The sequence below is a fragment of the Pieris rapae genome, chromosome 9 (assembly GCF_905147795.1).
Source record: "Pieris rapae chromosome 9, ilPieRapa1.1, whole genome shotgun sequence".
Lineage (NCBI taxonomy): Eukaryota > Metazoa > Arthropoda > Insecta > Lepidoptera > Pieridae > Pieris > Pieris rapae.
Window position 1 is genome coordinate 9,884,258 of NC_059517.1, and position 14,632 is coordinate 9,898,889.

At 31.3% G+C, this 14,632-nt stretch overlaps 2 protein-coding genes across 5 annotated transcripts; one reads left to right on the forward strand and one right to left on the reverse strand.

Annotated features, from left to right (window-relative positions):
- The first annotated feature begins 1,739 nt into the window (after positions 1-1,739).
- On the forward strand, positions 1,740-10,248 carry LOC111000237 (regulator of chromosome condensation). 3 transcript variants are annotated; one of them, XM_022269613.2, is made up of 15 exons: positions 1,740-1,900; positions 2,192-2,284; positions 2,939-3,050; positions 3,238-3,325; positions 3,477-3,656; positions 3,978-4,109; positions 4,312-4,408; positions 4,513-4,650; positions 4,829-4,991; positions 5,340-5,461; positions 5,650-5,816; positions 6,399-6,590; positions 7,379-7,422; positions 8,489-8,540; positions 8,661-8,758. In XM_022269613.2, exons 2-14 carry the CDS (start codon positions 2,194-2,196, stop codon positions 8,493-8,495), a joined length of 1,533 nt encoding a protein of 510 aa, XP_022125305.2. In that variant the 5' UTR covers positions 1,740-1,900; positions 2,192-2,193; the 3' UTR covers positions 8,496-8,540; positions 8,661-8,758. The 3 variants fall into 3 exon arrangements, with proteins under 3 accessions (XP_022125305.2, XP_022125303.2, XP_022125304.2); XM_022269611.2 differs by lacking the exon at positions 7,379-7,422 and having other exon boundaries at positions 8,661-10,248; XM_022269612.2 differs by lacking the exon at positions 7,379-7,422 and having other exon boundaries at positions 1,747-1,827; positions 8,661-10,248.
- Positions 10,249-10,348: 100 nt separating this feature from the next.
- On the reverse strand, positions 10,349-13,355 carry LOC111000238 (methylosome subunit pICln-like). 2 transcript variants are annotated; one of them, XM_022269616.2, is made up of 7 exons: positions 13,204-13,355; positions 12,825-13,023; positions 12,344-12,484; positions 11,678-11,779; positions 11,304-11,425; positions 11,117-11,224; positions 10,349-10,998 (listed from the first exon to the last, which is right to left on the reverse strand). In XM_022269616.2, exons 2-7 carry the CDS (start codon positions 12,947-12,949, stop codon positions 10,973-10,975), a joined length of 624 nt encoding a protein of 207 aa, XP_022125308.1. In that variant the 5' UTR covers positions 12,950-13,023; positions 13,204-13,355; the 3' UTR covers positions 10,349-10,972. The 2 variants fall into 2 exon arrangements, with proteins under 2 accessions (XP_022125308.1, XP_022125307.1); XM_022269615.2 differs by lacking the exon at positions 13,204-13,355 and having other exon boundaries at positions 12,825-13,162.
- Positions 13,356-14,632: the final 1,277 nt, after the last annotated feature.

Genomic DNA, 14,632 nt, shown 5'->3' on the forward strand with positions numbered 1-14,632 from the left:
ACATCTGCTGCTTATTATGCAATTAATTAAATTAATTGAACAAAATTTAATTTTACTTCGTTTCAATTAAATTACAATCAATAAAATTTCGTATTTTTAGGTTATGCTACCTAAATTCTCCTTACTCAAGATACCTTAACATTTTAAAGCAGTCATAAGTGAATACAGATCGAAACATAAGAATATTAAAATCGAATCAAACTGCATTCAAAATCATTTTCCATTACACACATGCTTCCAAAACAATATTAAATATTGACACAGAAGGCTGATAACCCTGCCTTTTATATCTACAACTAAGGCAGCAGATAGCTCTATGAAAGACATTAGGAAATTAACTATATCTACTGCTGACGCAAAATGTTTAAATTCTGAAGTAGTTCTAAAATTTATGATAAATACATAAAAAGCATAGACATTGGCATTGATATGCATTACCCAATCTAAATGCTAATGCCGAACAATTTGTGTTTATTATCGTACCATCCTGTGACTATCACGAACGAAAAGACATTATTATTACATTAAATATGAAATTGCAGAGACTACGAAAACGAAACGCATCGACATTGAAAGACTGTCCAAAAATCTTAAACTTCCATATATTCATCTGTGAAATCCGTAAAAAGTTATAGGTTTTATCTTCAAGTTATTTTACTACGAGGCAAAGAGTGTATTAAAACTAGTAACTAAACAAACAAAAGTATTTTACCGTAACGTATATAAGATTTTTTAAGTTTTATAATGTCTTGTAATAAATAATAATATAAATGTTGTTTTTAAAATTAAAATATAGTGGTAATTTAGACAGTTAAATAACAATTTCGGCAGTGTGATCGGTAAACGAGAAGTAAAACCGTCAAAAGCAAAAATAGGGATGCTCATTTTATCAGGAAGAAGATGGATGTTTGCAACGGCTACGTACTAACGTAGCACGTAGGCGCCGCCAACATTACACGTAGACCAACTTGCAATCTATAATTTTTTGAATAGTGAAAATTTAGGAACAACATAAAAATCATGTTATTTTTTATTTGAAGATTACAGATAATAATAAACCACAGTCAATAACCATGGGACAATAATTGTGCAAACATCTTGCCAACTATTTAAAAAAAAATTAACCTGTAGTCCAATGGGCAATGACACGTCAAGAAACATAAAATATTATAATTTCCTAGTACCTAGTAATATTTACTATTTATTCAAAATTTTCGAATGTGCCACATGACTTAAAAGGTCACGCGCTCAATTTATTGCCATATTTAAATTATGACGGAGATTAGACCGAAAACCGTGAAAGCCAGTACTATAGTGTGGGTCTAGCCATTTTGGATTAGTGCACAAGAAACGCTAAAATGCGTATATATATATAACACATTCTTAATAAAAATTTCAGTCAAAAATTAGAATCCCTTCATTACAAAAAAAATATATAATAATGTTAGTTAATTTACCTACGACTTACATTAAGTATATTGTACAATCTAACAAATATTAATAATTATAACTGACATTCATACGACATTTCCACTCTTTCAAGTATATAGGAGAATGGGAAAACATTAATGACATTATGTGTCCGTTACATATTAAATTAATATTACTACAAAAAGATTCCATTATATTTTATAACTATAATTTGGTAACTTTTGCATTATCTCTTACTTTTGAAGCATTTGTATTTTAGGCTGTGGTTGTATATTAACAATTGTCAAACGTGAAATGTATAATCGTCAATTGTCATTCTTGTACTTCGTCGTTGACCAAGCGAAGGTGAAACAAGTTTCTAGTTTGTGAAATGTACGAGATTCGTACGCCGAAATAGTACGTCATCTTATGTTTAGTGGCTATTTTATTCGTTTTAATTTGGATTACAAATATATCTTTTGAGAAATCAGTAAGTAAAATACTCAAGTTGATAAGATATTTCTGACAATGGTTTGATGCGTTGTTCTTTTTGTTTAGTGCAACACAAAATGCAATATAACCTTTCTTGGATTTTGCATAAGTCAGCGATAGCATAGCATTGTGATTGATGCAGATGTGAGCAAAGGCGAAATAAAATGCTAACAATTGTAGAAACTGAAGACGTCATCAAGCCAAAGCGTTCTTTAAGCGTTGATTTGCCGCGCTCGATGTGTATGTTTACCGACGAGTGACGCGTCTTTAAGTTATAATAAAATTACAGAGATGCCCGCTGCACGAGGTGTCAAAAGAACGGCATCTAAAACATCCGCCGTAACAGCATCATCTGCACCCAAAAATAAGAAGAAAAGGGGAGGTAAATTTCTTGTTTTCTTTACATTTCTACGACGTCAATGACCTGTCAAACCGTAATGGCGGGAAATGCATTCACTTGTATTGGCGCCTTTTTACACAATTGCAATTTGTTTACATTGATATTCTATTGTAATAAATATAATAACCTGTAATGAGATTTGACATCGTATTGATATTCTATTTTTGTTTTGTTACGTAAGCGTCTGTACTAAATGGCTAAAATTTGAGGTTAGATGAATAATCGCGGCTTTCTGGCGTAGTCTATTTTTTGCAGAAGTTTAAGTACTATGCGTCCTTCAGATTTATCATACCTACCTATAGTTATAAATGTTATAATATTCCATCGCTTTGTAATAAAATGTATTAATTTCATCATGAAAACAAAATGAAATACTCAATTTATAGATAGAAACAATTGTTATATTACATACTTGCAGTTTCTTCAAGGTCAAAAATTTATTGAGGTCAAATTTCAAAGCATGTTTGATAATTTTTAGGCCTTTCTTCATCCTCATATTAAAAGTAATAATTCAAGTCGCCATAAATAAACTTATTATTGAAATGACTTTCTAATTTTATTTATGTCAGTTTGGAAAATCAAACATAATATATTGTACGCAATAGTTGTATTTTAAAGTCAAATGTCATATTCCAGCAATACACTTGGAAGTACCAAGTGCTCCAAAGGGCCGTGGTTGTGTGTTAACATGTGGTCAAGGTGATGTAGGACAATTGGGATTGGGTGAAAATGTTATTGAGACCACAAAGTAAGTATTAGCAGAGATATTTATATGAAAATCACTATGTATCTTTTATAATTTTTTTTCTAAATAAATATTGCACCAAAGAATAATAATATTAATCAATATACATATTTATATGTATATTGTTAATTTTAAGAACAGAGGTTCTTAAAATTTGTTCTGCCTAGTAACAATTTACTTTTTTTTTCAGGTTTAAGCAAGTTACGGTTTTGGGTAACAAAATAGTGGATGCATGCGCTGGGGGCATGCACACTGTTGCACTTGATTCTGAGGGAAAGGTGAGTTGATATTTACAAGTTTTAGATACTGAGATGTGAATAAAAATGTTCCAACATAAAACAACGTAATCCTTTATCTGGACTCTAAATAAAAAAAAAGTTTTTTCTAGGAAATGTATAAAAACTGTATTCATATAACAATACTTTATAGGTATGGACTTTTGGATGCAATGATGAAGGAGCTTTAGGACGTCCTACAACCAATGAACAAGAGGAAGGTACACCAAGTTCTGTGTCGCTCCCAGCACCTGCAGTCTCTATCTCAGCTGGAGATTCTCATTCTGCAGCATTGCTGAAAAATGGAGATGTATATGCTTGGGGTGCTTTCCGGGTAAGTCACTTAAGTATTAAAATATGCATATTGTTTAATAATACATAAAATATCCATATTTTATAATAACATAATTTACGACTATGTAACCCAAAACAATGTGTTAGTAATAGTGAATATTGTGACTTATTCTAGAGGTTTATAAATAGCTACTAAAAGATAATGAAGTCCACAATTTTATTGTAGAGAACGCATAATACATACACTAGAAAATCATTCAATTTTTTTTTATTTCACATAATTTAGTGCATATAAACCAGGGGAACCACTTTTCTTCACTCCATATGAATTTTTAGGTATAATAAACATTATAATTTTCAGGATTCCCATGGCAGTATGGGACTTGTATTGAGGGCCCGTGAAGGCAAGTCGTCTAAAGAGCCTCTCAAACTGGCCATTCCTGAGACAGCTGTGGGAATAGCATCAGGAGGAGATCACCTTGTTATTCTATCTGTAAGTAGTAAATACAACATGTGGAGTCTGTAAAAGTCTAGAATCTACACTTCTATCAAAAATTTTCCTGTATATGCTTAAATCTAATTTTAATTTTTAATGTACTTTTATTTGAATTTATAATGGCCTTATTTCAATAGACTTAACTAAAAATGCACTTTTTGGTTTAGGTGAGAATATTTTAATGTATGACTTTTTTTAGACAAGTGGCGCTGTATACACCATGGGGTGTGGTGAACAAGGACAACTAGGAAGATTGTCACAACGCTCAGCATCCAGGGAAGCTCGGCAGGGATTCAGTGAGTATTACAATAAATGTAAAAAGTATTACAATAGAAATCATTTCTGAAACAATAGTAATACATTCTTTCAATGTATATTAAAACTTTCTTCTATATTACAGGTAATTTGCTAGTACCATCAAAAGTAACATTGAAGTGCATAGTGTCCCGTGTCTGGGCAGGATACCATGCCACGTTCGCGTTGGATGCCATCTCGGACAAGATGTTTGCTTGGGGCCTCAATAACTATGGGCAACTCGGTGAGATTTTGTTTTGTACAAGTTTTGGAGATTATCAATTTTGACCTGTAATTTTTCTCAAACATCCTGCTTTACTACAAAATTCTAAAATTGTCTAGAAAACCCTTAATGTATATTAATATTTTATAAATTTGTTCTATAGACTACCTGACTAATTATGTTAATGTTATGTTTGTAGGTATAACAGGTGAAAAGCGCAAAACGGCTCTATACACTCCAACAGAATGTGATGCCTTCTCCAATACACTCAGTTGGCAAGAAGTCGCTTTGGGGCAACATCATTCCCTCGCCCTTGACTCCAATGGACAGGTGTATGCGGTGGGACGGTGTGAATATGGCAGGTATGGTCCCAAAATGGGTTACGAGGCGAAATAAATATATCTGGAGTGATTTAGTAAAATCACAGCATTAAAAAAATTAATATGGGTGGGTGCATTGGTATTGTTAATTTATTGGTTTTATGTTTTACTTAATACCTTAACTGTTAATGAAACTAGGGAATTTTGGTTCAAAAATAACTATTTTTATTTTATCCTATTTCATGAATAATTTGAATGTATTTATTTGATCTATGTTCTTATAAAATTATTTGGATTTATCATATGCAAAGTTTCATATATAACCAAAAAAGGAAACTTTATTATCTGTTATAATGACAGAAGACTCATTTTCAAACTCTTTACTTTCAGATTGGGCCTAGGCGACAGAAGTACGGATGCAGAAGCCCTAGAGCCTCTTCCAGCTCTCCAGAACAAGAAATGTATCAGTATAGCAGCTGGAACAAGTAATTCCTTTGCTCTCACTGAAACAGGTACAAATTCAGCAATATTAATATGTTTTTATTAGGATGAGTCAATATGTATATAGTCTCAAACTATAAATATATTAAATCTTATTTTCAGTGACTTAGTTCTTGTGAGCAACTTTGTGTTCATGAGTTCGGGTCATATTGTTTATTCTCAAAGAATAGTTATTTAATTTTTTTTAATATTTTCTCAGGTGAAGTACTAGGATGGGGTATGGGAAGCGAAGGCCAGTTGGGCACAGGTACAAGTTCCGACGCAAACGAACCCACCCCATCCATTTGTTTGGGTGTAAATCTGTCTGCGGGCAGCCACAAACCGGCTAGAATATCTGCTGGTGGCCAACATACAGTGCTGTTTGTGGTAAGTTTTCAAAATTACATTGAGATATTGGAAAATTTTTTATTATGATCTATTAGGTAGGTAGGTGGACTCATTTTCCGCAATTAGACTCAAATTTGGTCCGTTTTGCGTAGGATATGATCTATTGTTATTGTATTTAATTTTTTATAATTTAATTTAATAAAATTATGTTAACAAAAATAATTTTAATTTAGGTGATTAAATTTTAAGATTTTCTAGTCAATTTCTGTATTGGATTCTTCTAATACAGAAATTGTTTTAGTTATTCATAAAAGTTAAATCAGTATCTATTTTTATGTAAAGTGGTTTTCGAAGTAAAGTTTTAAAGACCTTAAATTGTATTGTCATTTATTAACAAAACTTTTACACATTTAAAGAAAAACACTTTTTTAACAGATTGAAGTTATGTATTATTGTAAACTTATAATTTTTACATAACTTCAATCCATTAAAAAGGTGTTTTTCTTTAGACCATAAATTGTCCATATAATAATAAATATATGAAGAAGCTCAATTTTTAAACTCAAATAAACAGAAAAGGTGTAAAGCATAGGTTTTTAAATGAATTGATCGATATTCCAGGAAGACACGTCGCCCCAAAAAGAGCCGTCACCCCAACCGGAGCCAGAAGAGCCACTGGCGGAGGTCGAACCCGAACCCAAGGCTAAGAAAGCCAAACAGGAACAAGACCAACAAGTGACGTCGACTAGTGCGAGTGAGGTCAGCGTGGAAGTCAAAGGCAAGAGGAAACGCAAGGAAAGCACCGGCTCCGAGGTATTTTTTTTTTTTTTTTTTAAGGAATGGGGTAAATGGGCAGGAGGCTCACCTGATGTTAAGTGATACCGCCGCCCATGGGCACTATCAATGCCAGATTTAATATTACTCTTAAACACAATTTTTATTTTTAACATTACCTGGGAATAAAGAGTAATCTTACCTTTATAAACTGCCCCGGGTACACTCAAGTTTCATATTTATTTGTTCATATAATTTTATTTTACTTGATTTAGTTGTTTTTGTTTCTTTATGTTTATTAAATTTATTATTTTAAGAGCAGTGTTAGCCTAGTGGCTCCAGTGTGCGACTCTCATACCTGAGGTCGTAGGTTCGATCCCCGGCTGTGCACCAATGGACTTTCTTTCTATGTGCGCATTTAACATTTGCTCGAACGGTGAAGGAAAACATCGTGAAGAAACCGACATGTCTTAGACCCAAAAAGTCGACGTGTCAGGCACTGGAGGCTGATCACCTACATGCCAATTAGAATTAAAAATGATCATGAAACAGATTAAAAAATCTGAGGCCAAGACTTAAAGAGATTTTAGTGCCACTGATTTATTTATTTTATGTTTATTTAATTGATTTTCAATGGTAAATAATTGATCTAAACTAAATTTTAGATACTGTTATGAAATAAAAATTCTTTCAAAATTGGTCATATTTTTACAATTGGCAATTATTACATTTTGAAATTCGTTGGATTTTTTGGTATTTTATAGAATTTGCAGTGTTTTTTAAATTAGTTAATCACTTAAGATAAATAAAATTGTGTGTTTACATAGGTTAAAAAACCAAAGACGGCACCCACTCGCAAGCCAAGAAATAGGTTTTTTTTTCTTTATTTACCAAAACAGATGATTTTGGTGAATTCAGTAAATATTTGCCTTATCTTCTTCTTGGGCACAGACAAGACTCAACATCAAACATCTCATATAAAACCATACAATCAAGTTTTTTTTTAATTGCCACAAATCATCTGTTTTTTTATAATTTTGTAGATTAGAATAGCAGGTTTAGATTATTAATTGGTATTTAGGTAATGTTTGTCCCGTTGTTTTTATCACGGAATAGATAATAGAGTCGAGATCTAATACGAATTATTATTACTATTACTCTGTGTGCCAATGACATACGGGAGTTATACTAAGTTTTTAATTTGAAGAATCACAATATATATAATTGTGTGCAGCTAAGCTATTCCGTGATTTTTATATTTTACGAATAACGAATCGTTTTATATTCAGGTTTATACTTGGTATTTTTTTTAAATAAACGTGTGTTTGATATAACTTATTTGGCGTAACAAGATTTAAAAAGTCATTGTATCTTTCGCCTTATTCTACGTTTGTAGAATGTTGGCTAACTTCAGGGTGTCGGTTTTTTGTGACGGTGGTTGCATCGTACGAACTTATTCTTACCATTTTTGCCTTTTTCAATAGTATAATTGGTAAATATGGAAACTTGAGTAAAATGTTTCGTTATTCGTTAGAACTGTATATTTTGTTTATTAGAATGTATTTTAGTGAGGTATGATTTGTGTGGGGTATGAGGTATATTTTTTAATTTAACAGTATGCGTATGAAACTGATTTTGATTTATGAAGGGTTTTAACTGTAGTTATATAATTCAAAAACATAATTTTTCGTGCGTCTACAAAACAATATTGCCAGAATAACATGGGTTAAATCATTAATTTCTTAAGTGCGGTAAATTAGTTAACCGTGACTATTATATACTAATCTGACTATACGAGACAGTGAAAGTCTCTGCCTGATGTCTTTTTAATTGATCGAAACTGGTCCAAATGTAGACATAACAAACGAGTGATGAAAGTGCACGTATATGTATATTTTTTGCCGTTAGGAAATATAAATATATTTTTTTCCTTTCAGAAAGTAAACGGTGACGAGAAAAAGGAGACAGCAATGGAGGTTGATGACACTGGTGAGTTTGTTATTATTAAAGAGACTTGTCATGTATTCCTTCCGAAACTGTTAGAAATAATAATTCTTGGCGAAATAAAGTGTATGTATAGACATTAAATCTTTAATTTAACTGTTTCAGACAAATCTGAAAAATCGCAAGAAGACAACAAACAAACGGACACAGACCAAAGCGCGGATGAAACTTCACAAGACTCTAAAGTGGAAACTATGGACACATCCAGTCAGGACACACTCGACAGTGAGACAGACAAACCTACAGAAAAAATTGAATCAGACGACAAACAGACAGATGACAAAGTAGAAAAGATCGAAACAGAAATGGAAACGGATTCGGAGAAAGTTCCAGAGAAAACGGAAAAAGCAGATAAGGTTGAAAAGATTTCTGAAAAATCGGAAAAACTCGAAAGTGAAGTAAACGGTGTGGAGGGAGAAGTCGCGTGATTGTGTTGAGTGTCGAGCCAAATATTTCCGTTTCAATTTCGTAAAATTCGTGTGTTTGAAGTTTCACGAGCAATACTGACAAATTATTTGCTAATTTTTTTTATGGGTCTACATTTATTTTTGTCGTTTTGTTAGTTAATATTTAAGTGAGACTAGACTACTATTTTTAATTACCCAAAATAGTTTTACTAGATTTCTGTACTAAATTGCAAAAAATATTCCGTACTAAATAGTAGGTGTTTTTCTGATTCCAAAATCATACACTTACGTATTGCTATTTTTTAATATACACAATATTTTCCCCTTTTCCGTATACGATTAAGTTTTGACATTGCGTAAACAAAACGGCTTTAAAACTGTAGACCCTCAATTCAAAACAATATTTAACAGTTGCGGCCTAAAATATATTTTATATGAATTATTTTCCACGCCTTGTTAAGTGTCAAGCCATGAGTAGTGGCTAAACAAGATCCCGTTTATGTTATAAGTTAATATAAAGAAATGGTTGTTATAATTACGTATTTTATTAAAAACGGGCATCGAAGCCGCTTAAGCGGTCACGCATAGTTTAATTCAGCTTTGTAAGTACAAAGTCTTCATATACAGGGTGTATTAAAGCCTTTGGCTTTAAAAAACCTGTAGATTATCATATATAATGAAAAGCTGTCTGAAATGTCTTTAAAGATATTATGCTAAGTTTTTGTATGCTGATCTAAAATACATATATTTAAGTAATTAATATAAAGCCTGTTTTTTTAAAACAGTTTACTAATATATTGACATAATAGATATAATTCGAGTAAGTAGTGATCAGTAATTCCCTAGACTAAATAATTTCGTACAATTTTATGAGTGAATGTTTTTGACTGGCATGTTTTTTTCATCAAATCCTTATATTTTTATAAACACGCACATTTAAGGGGCTTTTTTCCTTAGCGTGACCGTATAGTGTAATTAATTTTAAAGTGCTCTTTGATTTAGTGTATTTTCGTTTATAAAGTGTATTTGGTTTTACGTGTATATAAAGTGCAATTAGGCAAGTTACTGAAAATATTTTCAAAATTGCATAAAATATTAAATAACGAAATCACTACATCAAAGTGTGAAAGTGCAATTCGGATAGTGTATTTGTGTAACTTGTTTACTAAATCCGATAGTGTACTTAGGTTACAATTTGTAACAGATTTTGAAGAGTTTAAGCAACTAAGGTTAAGATATAAGTACTTGTTAGATAAATTTTGCGTTAAATAAATCATTAAATGTAATTGTTTTTCGTCTCGTCGAGCTTAGTCTAAAATTAAAAATATCTTCCGACCAAAAATCTTGTTTACAGAGAGTTCTGGATTTCCTAAAAAACTATAAATGTAAAAACCTTTAATTATATAATTTATTACGAAACATTACATCTAGCTTTTGGAATACAAATACTACATTAGAGTTTGGTTGTAAAACATTAGTGAAGTCAAAGTATTGCTTCATAACATTGAAAAAACAAAAAATTGAATCACAACATTAAGGAAGTAAAAATTGATCCGAGGTGGATCAGCTCAACATACATGGTCAGGCGCATACAGGTTTTTGTTATGTTATGTATATAACCAAACTTTCTTAAAGTATTGCCAAACTAAGAGATTATTTATATTCGAATTCTACAATATAATTTGCCTCCAAATCATTTCTTATAAAGTACCTATCTGAAAATTTGCAATGTTTTAGCAAATCAACAGGTATAAAAGGTAAATATTTTAGAATTATAATTTCATTTGTTATTTTTTAGAGAAAACTGCATTTTGGAGCACTGGACCAAATAAAAAATTTAGATTTTTTAATTAGTTGAATATTGAGCAACAAAAACCTTTATATTAGCAGATATAGCCAATACATGGGAAATATTGCTACTTGTATGGTTATAAAAATTTATAAAAAACTTATCTTCCTGAACAACACAAATATTTTCAGTCAATTGTGTGTCCACCATACAAAATAAAGTTATTCATTTTCGACATCTTCGCAATCTGAAAATAAAATAACTTTATTACAATACAAAGTACCTTAAGTATAGAGAACTCACAGAATAAGCGTAATTTTTGCCTTTGTTTTTTGTTGAGATTAGAAGCCAAAACAAATTATTACCTTCATAATGTGTGCTCCCATTTAAAGTTTCAATTCTAAGTTGCTGCATTCTCCCAGCTGCTTCATCTGAAGAGTCATTTTCCTGTGCATCTTCAAACTCTTCATCATCTGTAAAGATAACATCTTAAGAATGTTCTACAGGAAATGTGTCCATTGTTAAATATTTGTAATAAATATAAAAGATTACCATCATCCAAATTCATGTAAGGGTCATCTTCTGACTCATCCTGGGGATCAGGGTGTAAAGCTTGACCCTGACACATAGCAGAAAACATAAGTTGCAGGTCATTTTCGTTTTCTGGTATAAACCTATAAAAGTGTAATACACCATCAATGATCTCATGAAAGAACAGTAAAAGGGATAAGGACTTTTTTTCTAGTTAATGAGGTAAAAATGAAAAATTATTTACCAGTTGAAAAAAAAATGCTATACATTTGCTAGTCTTCTTATTAAATATAAATTGTATAAAGTAAAAACAATGGAATGAAAAAGGTAATTTAGGAACAATACCCCAATTAAGGTTTCGTTTAAAATATAAAATTTTGTTTGATAAATATTACCTTATCTGTGTGATGGGTTGATCATCAGCATCAAATTCTTCATCATCATTTTCATTTTGAGCCTCATTGCTATCACCTGCTCCACTGGGTGCATTGGGTAACCTTAAACAATAATTACCTTATTAAGAAAAAACTTTAATTATAGTGTAAACACTACATGTCAACGATGAGAAGAATAAACTGAATTACACAATTGGTTAACAAAAGAACATGTTTATGCATGATGCTGACAGTTTAGGGGGCTAAGACAATAAAGTGTAAAAGCATGAATGCAACTGCACAGTTTTTACTAATTTGAGCAACCTAAAAACTACTTTATTAATCAATTGTGGTAGTTATTGAGAGTAGGTGTAATGCTTTGTAGAGTATATCATTGTGTGGATGACTCTAGCCGAAGCCAATTGATTTTGGTCACTAAAGTGCCATTATTATTAAATCAAGGGATGTTACACTAAATATTTATTAACAAAATCTTTTTGGAAACCTAACATTTGTTAAAACTTTAATGACAAGCAATTCAGATTTAACATGTTATAAGCCAGGTCTTATAAATTTGGAGGTCAGACAATAAATAGGTACATAAAAAGTAAAAAAATAACAAACATTTGATTAACCATCAAGTATTATTAAAATTAAATTATCATAGTTAAAAGTGAGCAGTTTTACCTCAATTCATAGTTTAGGACAAGATACAGAGCTGGGCTTGGTTCCCGTTGCACTGCATGGAGAGAAATATTTGGATAAAGAATAGACACAGTTGGTGATGGTCCACCTGAAGCTGCAGCACCCCCACCCCATACAACATTGCTGAAATTAAGTTTATTTAAAAAAACCAAACAAAATATTGATTTATATATTATATTTCAATAAGCAAAAACAGAAGCTGATCACCAGCTTGCCTATAAAATATCATAATATCCATTAAAGCAACTACAGAAGGTATTATTAGGTCTACATTCCTTTAGACGATAAAAACATATTTTCTCAAATGTCTTAACACATATGCGTGTCTGTGATATGTTAAAAATCAAATCTATACAGCGGTATTAATGCTTCTGAGATTTTTACAATGGTCAGTCCCGAAAACAGCTTGATTTTACATGGTTTTCATAAATCTTATGACTAGAACAGAATAAACATTACATACTTTTCAGTAATATATAAAGTTGCTGTACCAATTTCCAGGTTATTTACCAGCAGCTTCGTAGAGGAATTTTGTAAAATCACATTTTCAACTGGCGGCGCAGAAAAATTTGTCGATGCTACAACCATTTTTAAACGTTTTTTTTTTGTAACGACTTGACGTATATATTAATATGAATTCAGAAAGTGGGCAGTATTAAGATCTGAAAAATTCTTAGCATTTAATTATAACTAAATCATAAATATAAAGGAAATTAACTTATTTTACAAAACACGTTTCTCCAAATTGCACAAAGAAATATAATCACAATTGGTAAAGGTCTACAAAGATTATGAAGAGAGTAGAGAGTAGAGACTAGAGACTAGAGGTAGAGAGGTTTTACCTATTATGTATTTGGTTTATTCGTTAGCGTGCAAAACTGAAATGACATTTCTTACTTCCCAATTGTAATATAACCACAGTTTTGACTTCTGATGCAGTAGGTTGAAAGTTCAGACATTTACGTTTTGCCTTTGAAGTTGGAGTTTGGTCTGCTGCCCAGTGGCCACAGCCCCACACTTGATAGTTGACAGTATTGTGCTTGCTGCTTTGGCTTCACAGCTATTTGACTACCGGGTAACTACTAACAACTGATGAAAATAAAGTTTATATTTTCTATGGTTACTATTTATCTTACTTCCAAAGAATTGTCTGTAACGAGTTAATAAACATTATTTATTTTTAAACATGAAAGAGCATAATGAATTGAAAAAAAAGCCAAACAAATGTAAATGTAAATCAACGTGATGTAAATGATGGAGATGTAAGGAGTATTAAAAAATTAATAAAAAGTTGTTAGCAAAAAAATATTATACAAAATTGCTGGTAATCCTTCGGCTATTGCAGTCCTTCGCAAGTTCTCCTGTTGCAGGTTACATCGTAAAGCCAAGGAAATGGATTTGATTATGATTTGCAAATTTTGAATCCCTCCTGTGTTTTTATTGAATATGAAATTAAATATGTAATAATTCAGAATACCCATAAGTAATCCCATGTATCAATTTATTATATATTTTGGTAAATAATTTTTAACCATTTCCTGCATTTTGGTACAAATATGATCCACACCGTTCTTTGATCAATATTTCCTGTTTGAATAAATAAAACTTCGTTTTCTGCAAGAACATAACCGATACATACGCTTCCATACTAAATACTAACAACACCATCTCTGAGTATATAGCTGTACTAAAAATGAGTTGCAAGTTAGAAGGACATATTTCGACCGGTGCCCCGCGTAAGTGTCTTTTTAAAATTGGTTTAAAAATAGTTATCATCCCAATTTCAGTTAGTAAAAATACGTAACGTAGGTGAAATATTGCAACTTATCTGGACAAGATAAGGTTTTCTGTATTTTTATGATTTTACTCTGCGAAAATGTTATTTTAAGGTTTGGACTAAATATGAGCGAACATGCAGAAATATTCCTTTTACTGTTGGTTTATATTTGGTACATTATGCATTAACGTAATACTTGCGGACTGTGGTTTTTTATTTCAATGAAAGGCAGCAGGTTCAGGAAAAACATTTTTTTATAATTAAAGATATAGAAAATTTATTTTTAACATCAATAAATACCTATGTGATTCAGGCTGAATGCAATCTAAATGAACAACACCCCATTCGGATGAAATACTAAGATACTCAATTTTTAGATTCATATTGTTTTGTTGTAGTACATATAATGGACCCAATAAAATTTTATGGTGGTGTACATACATACCATCATTCAAAAACTTCCTAACGGCACCACTGATGAAAAGGTTTCTGAT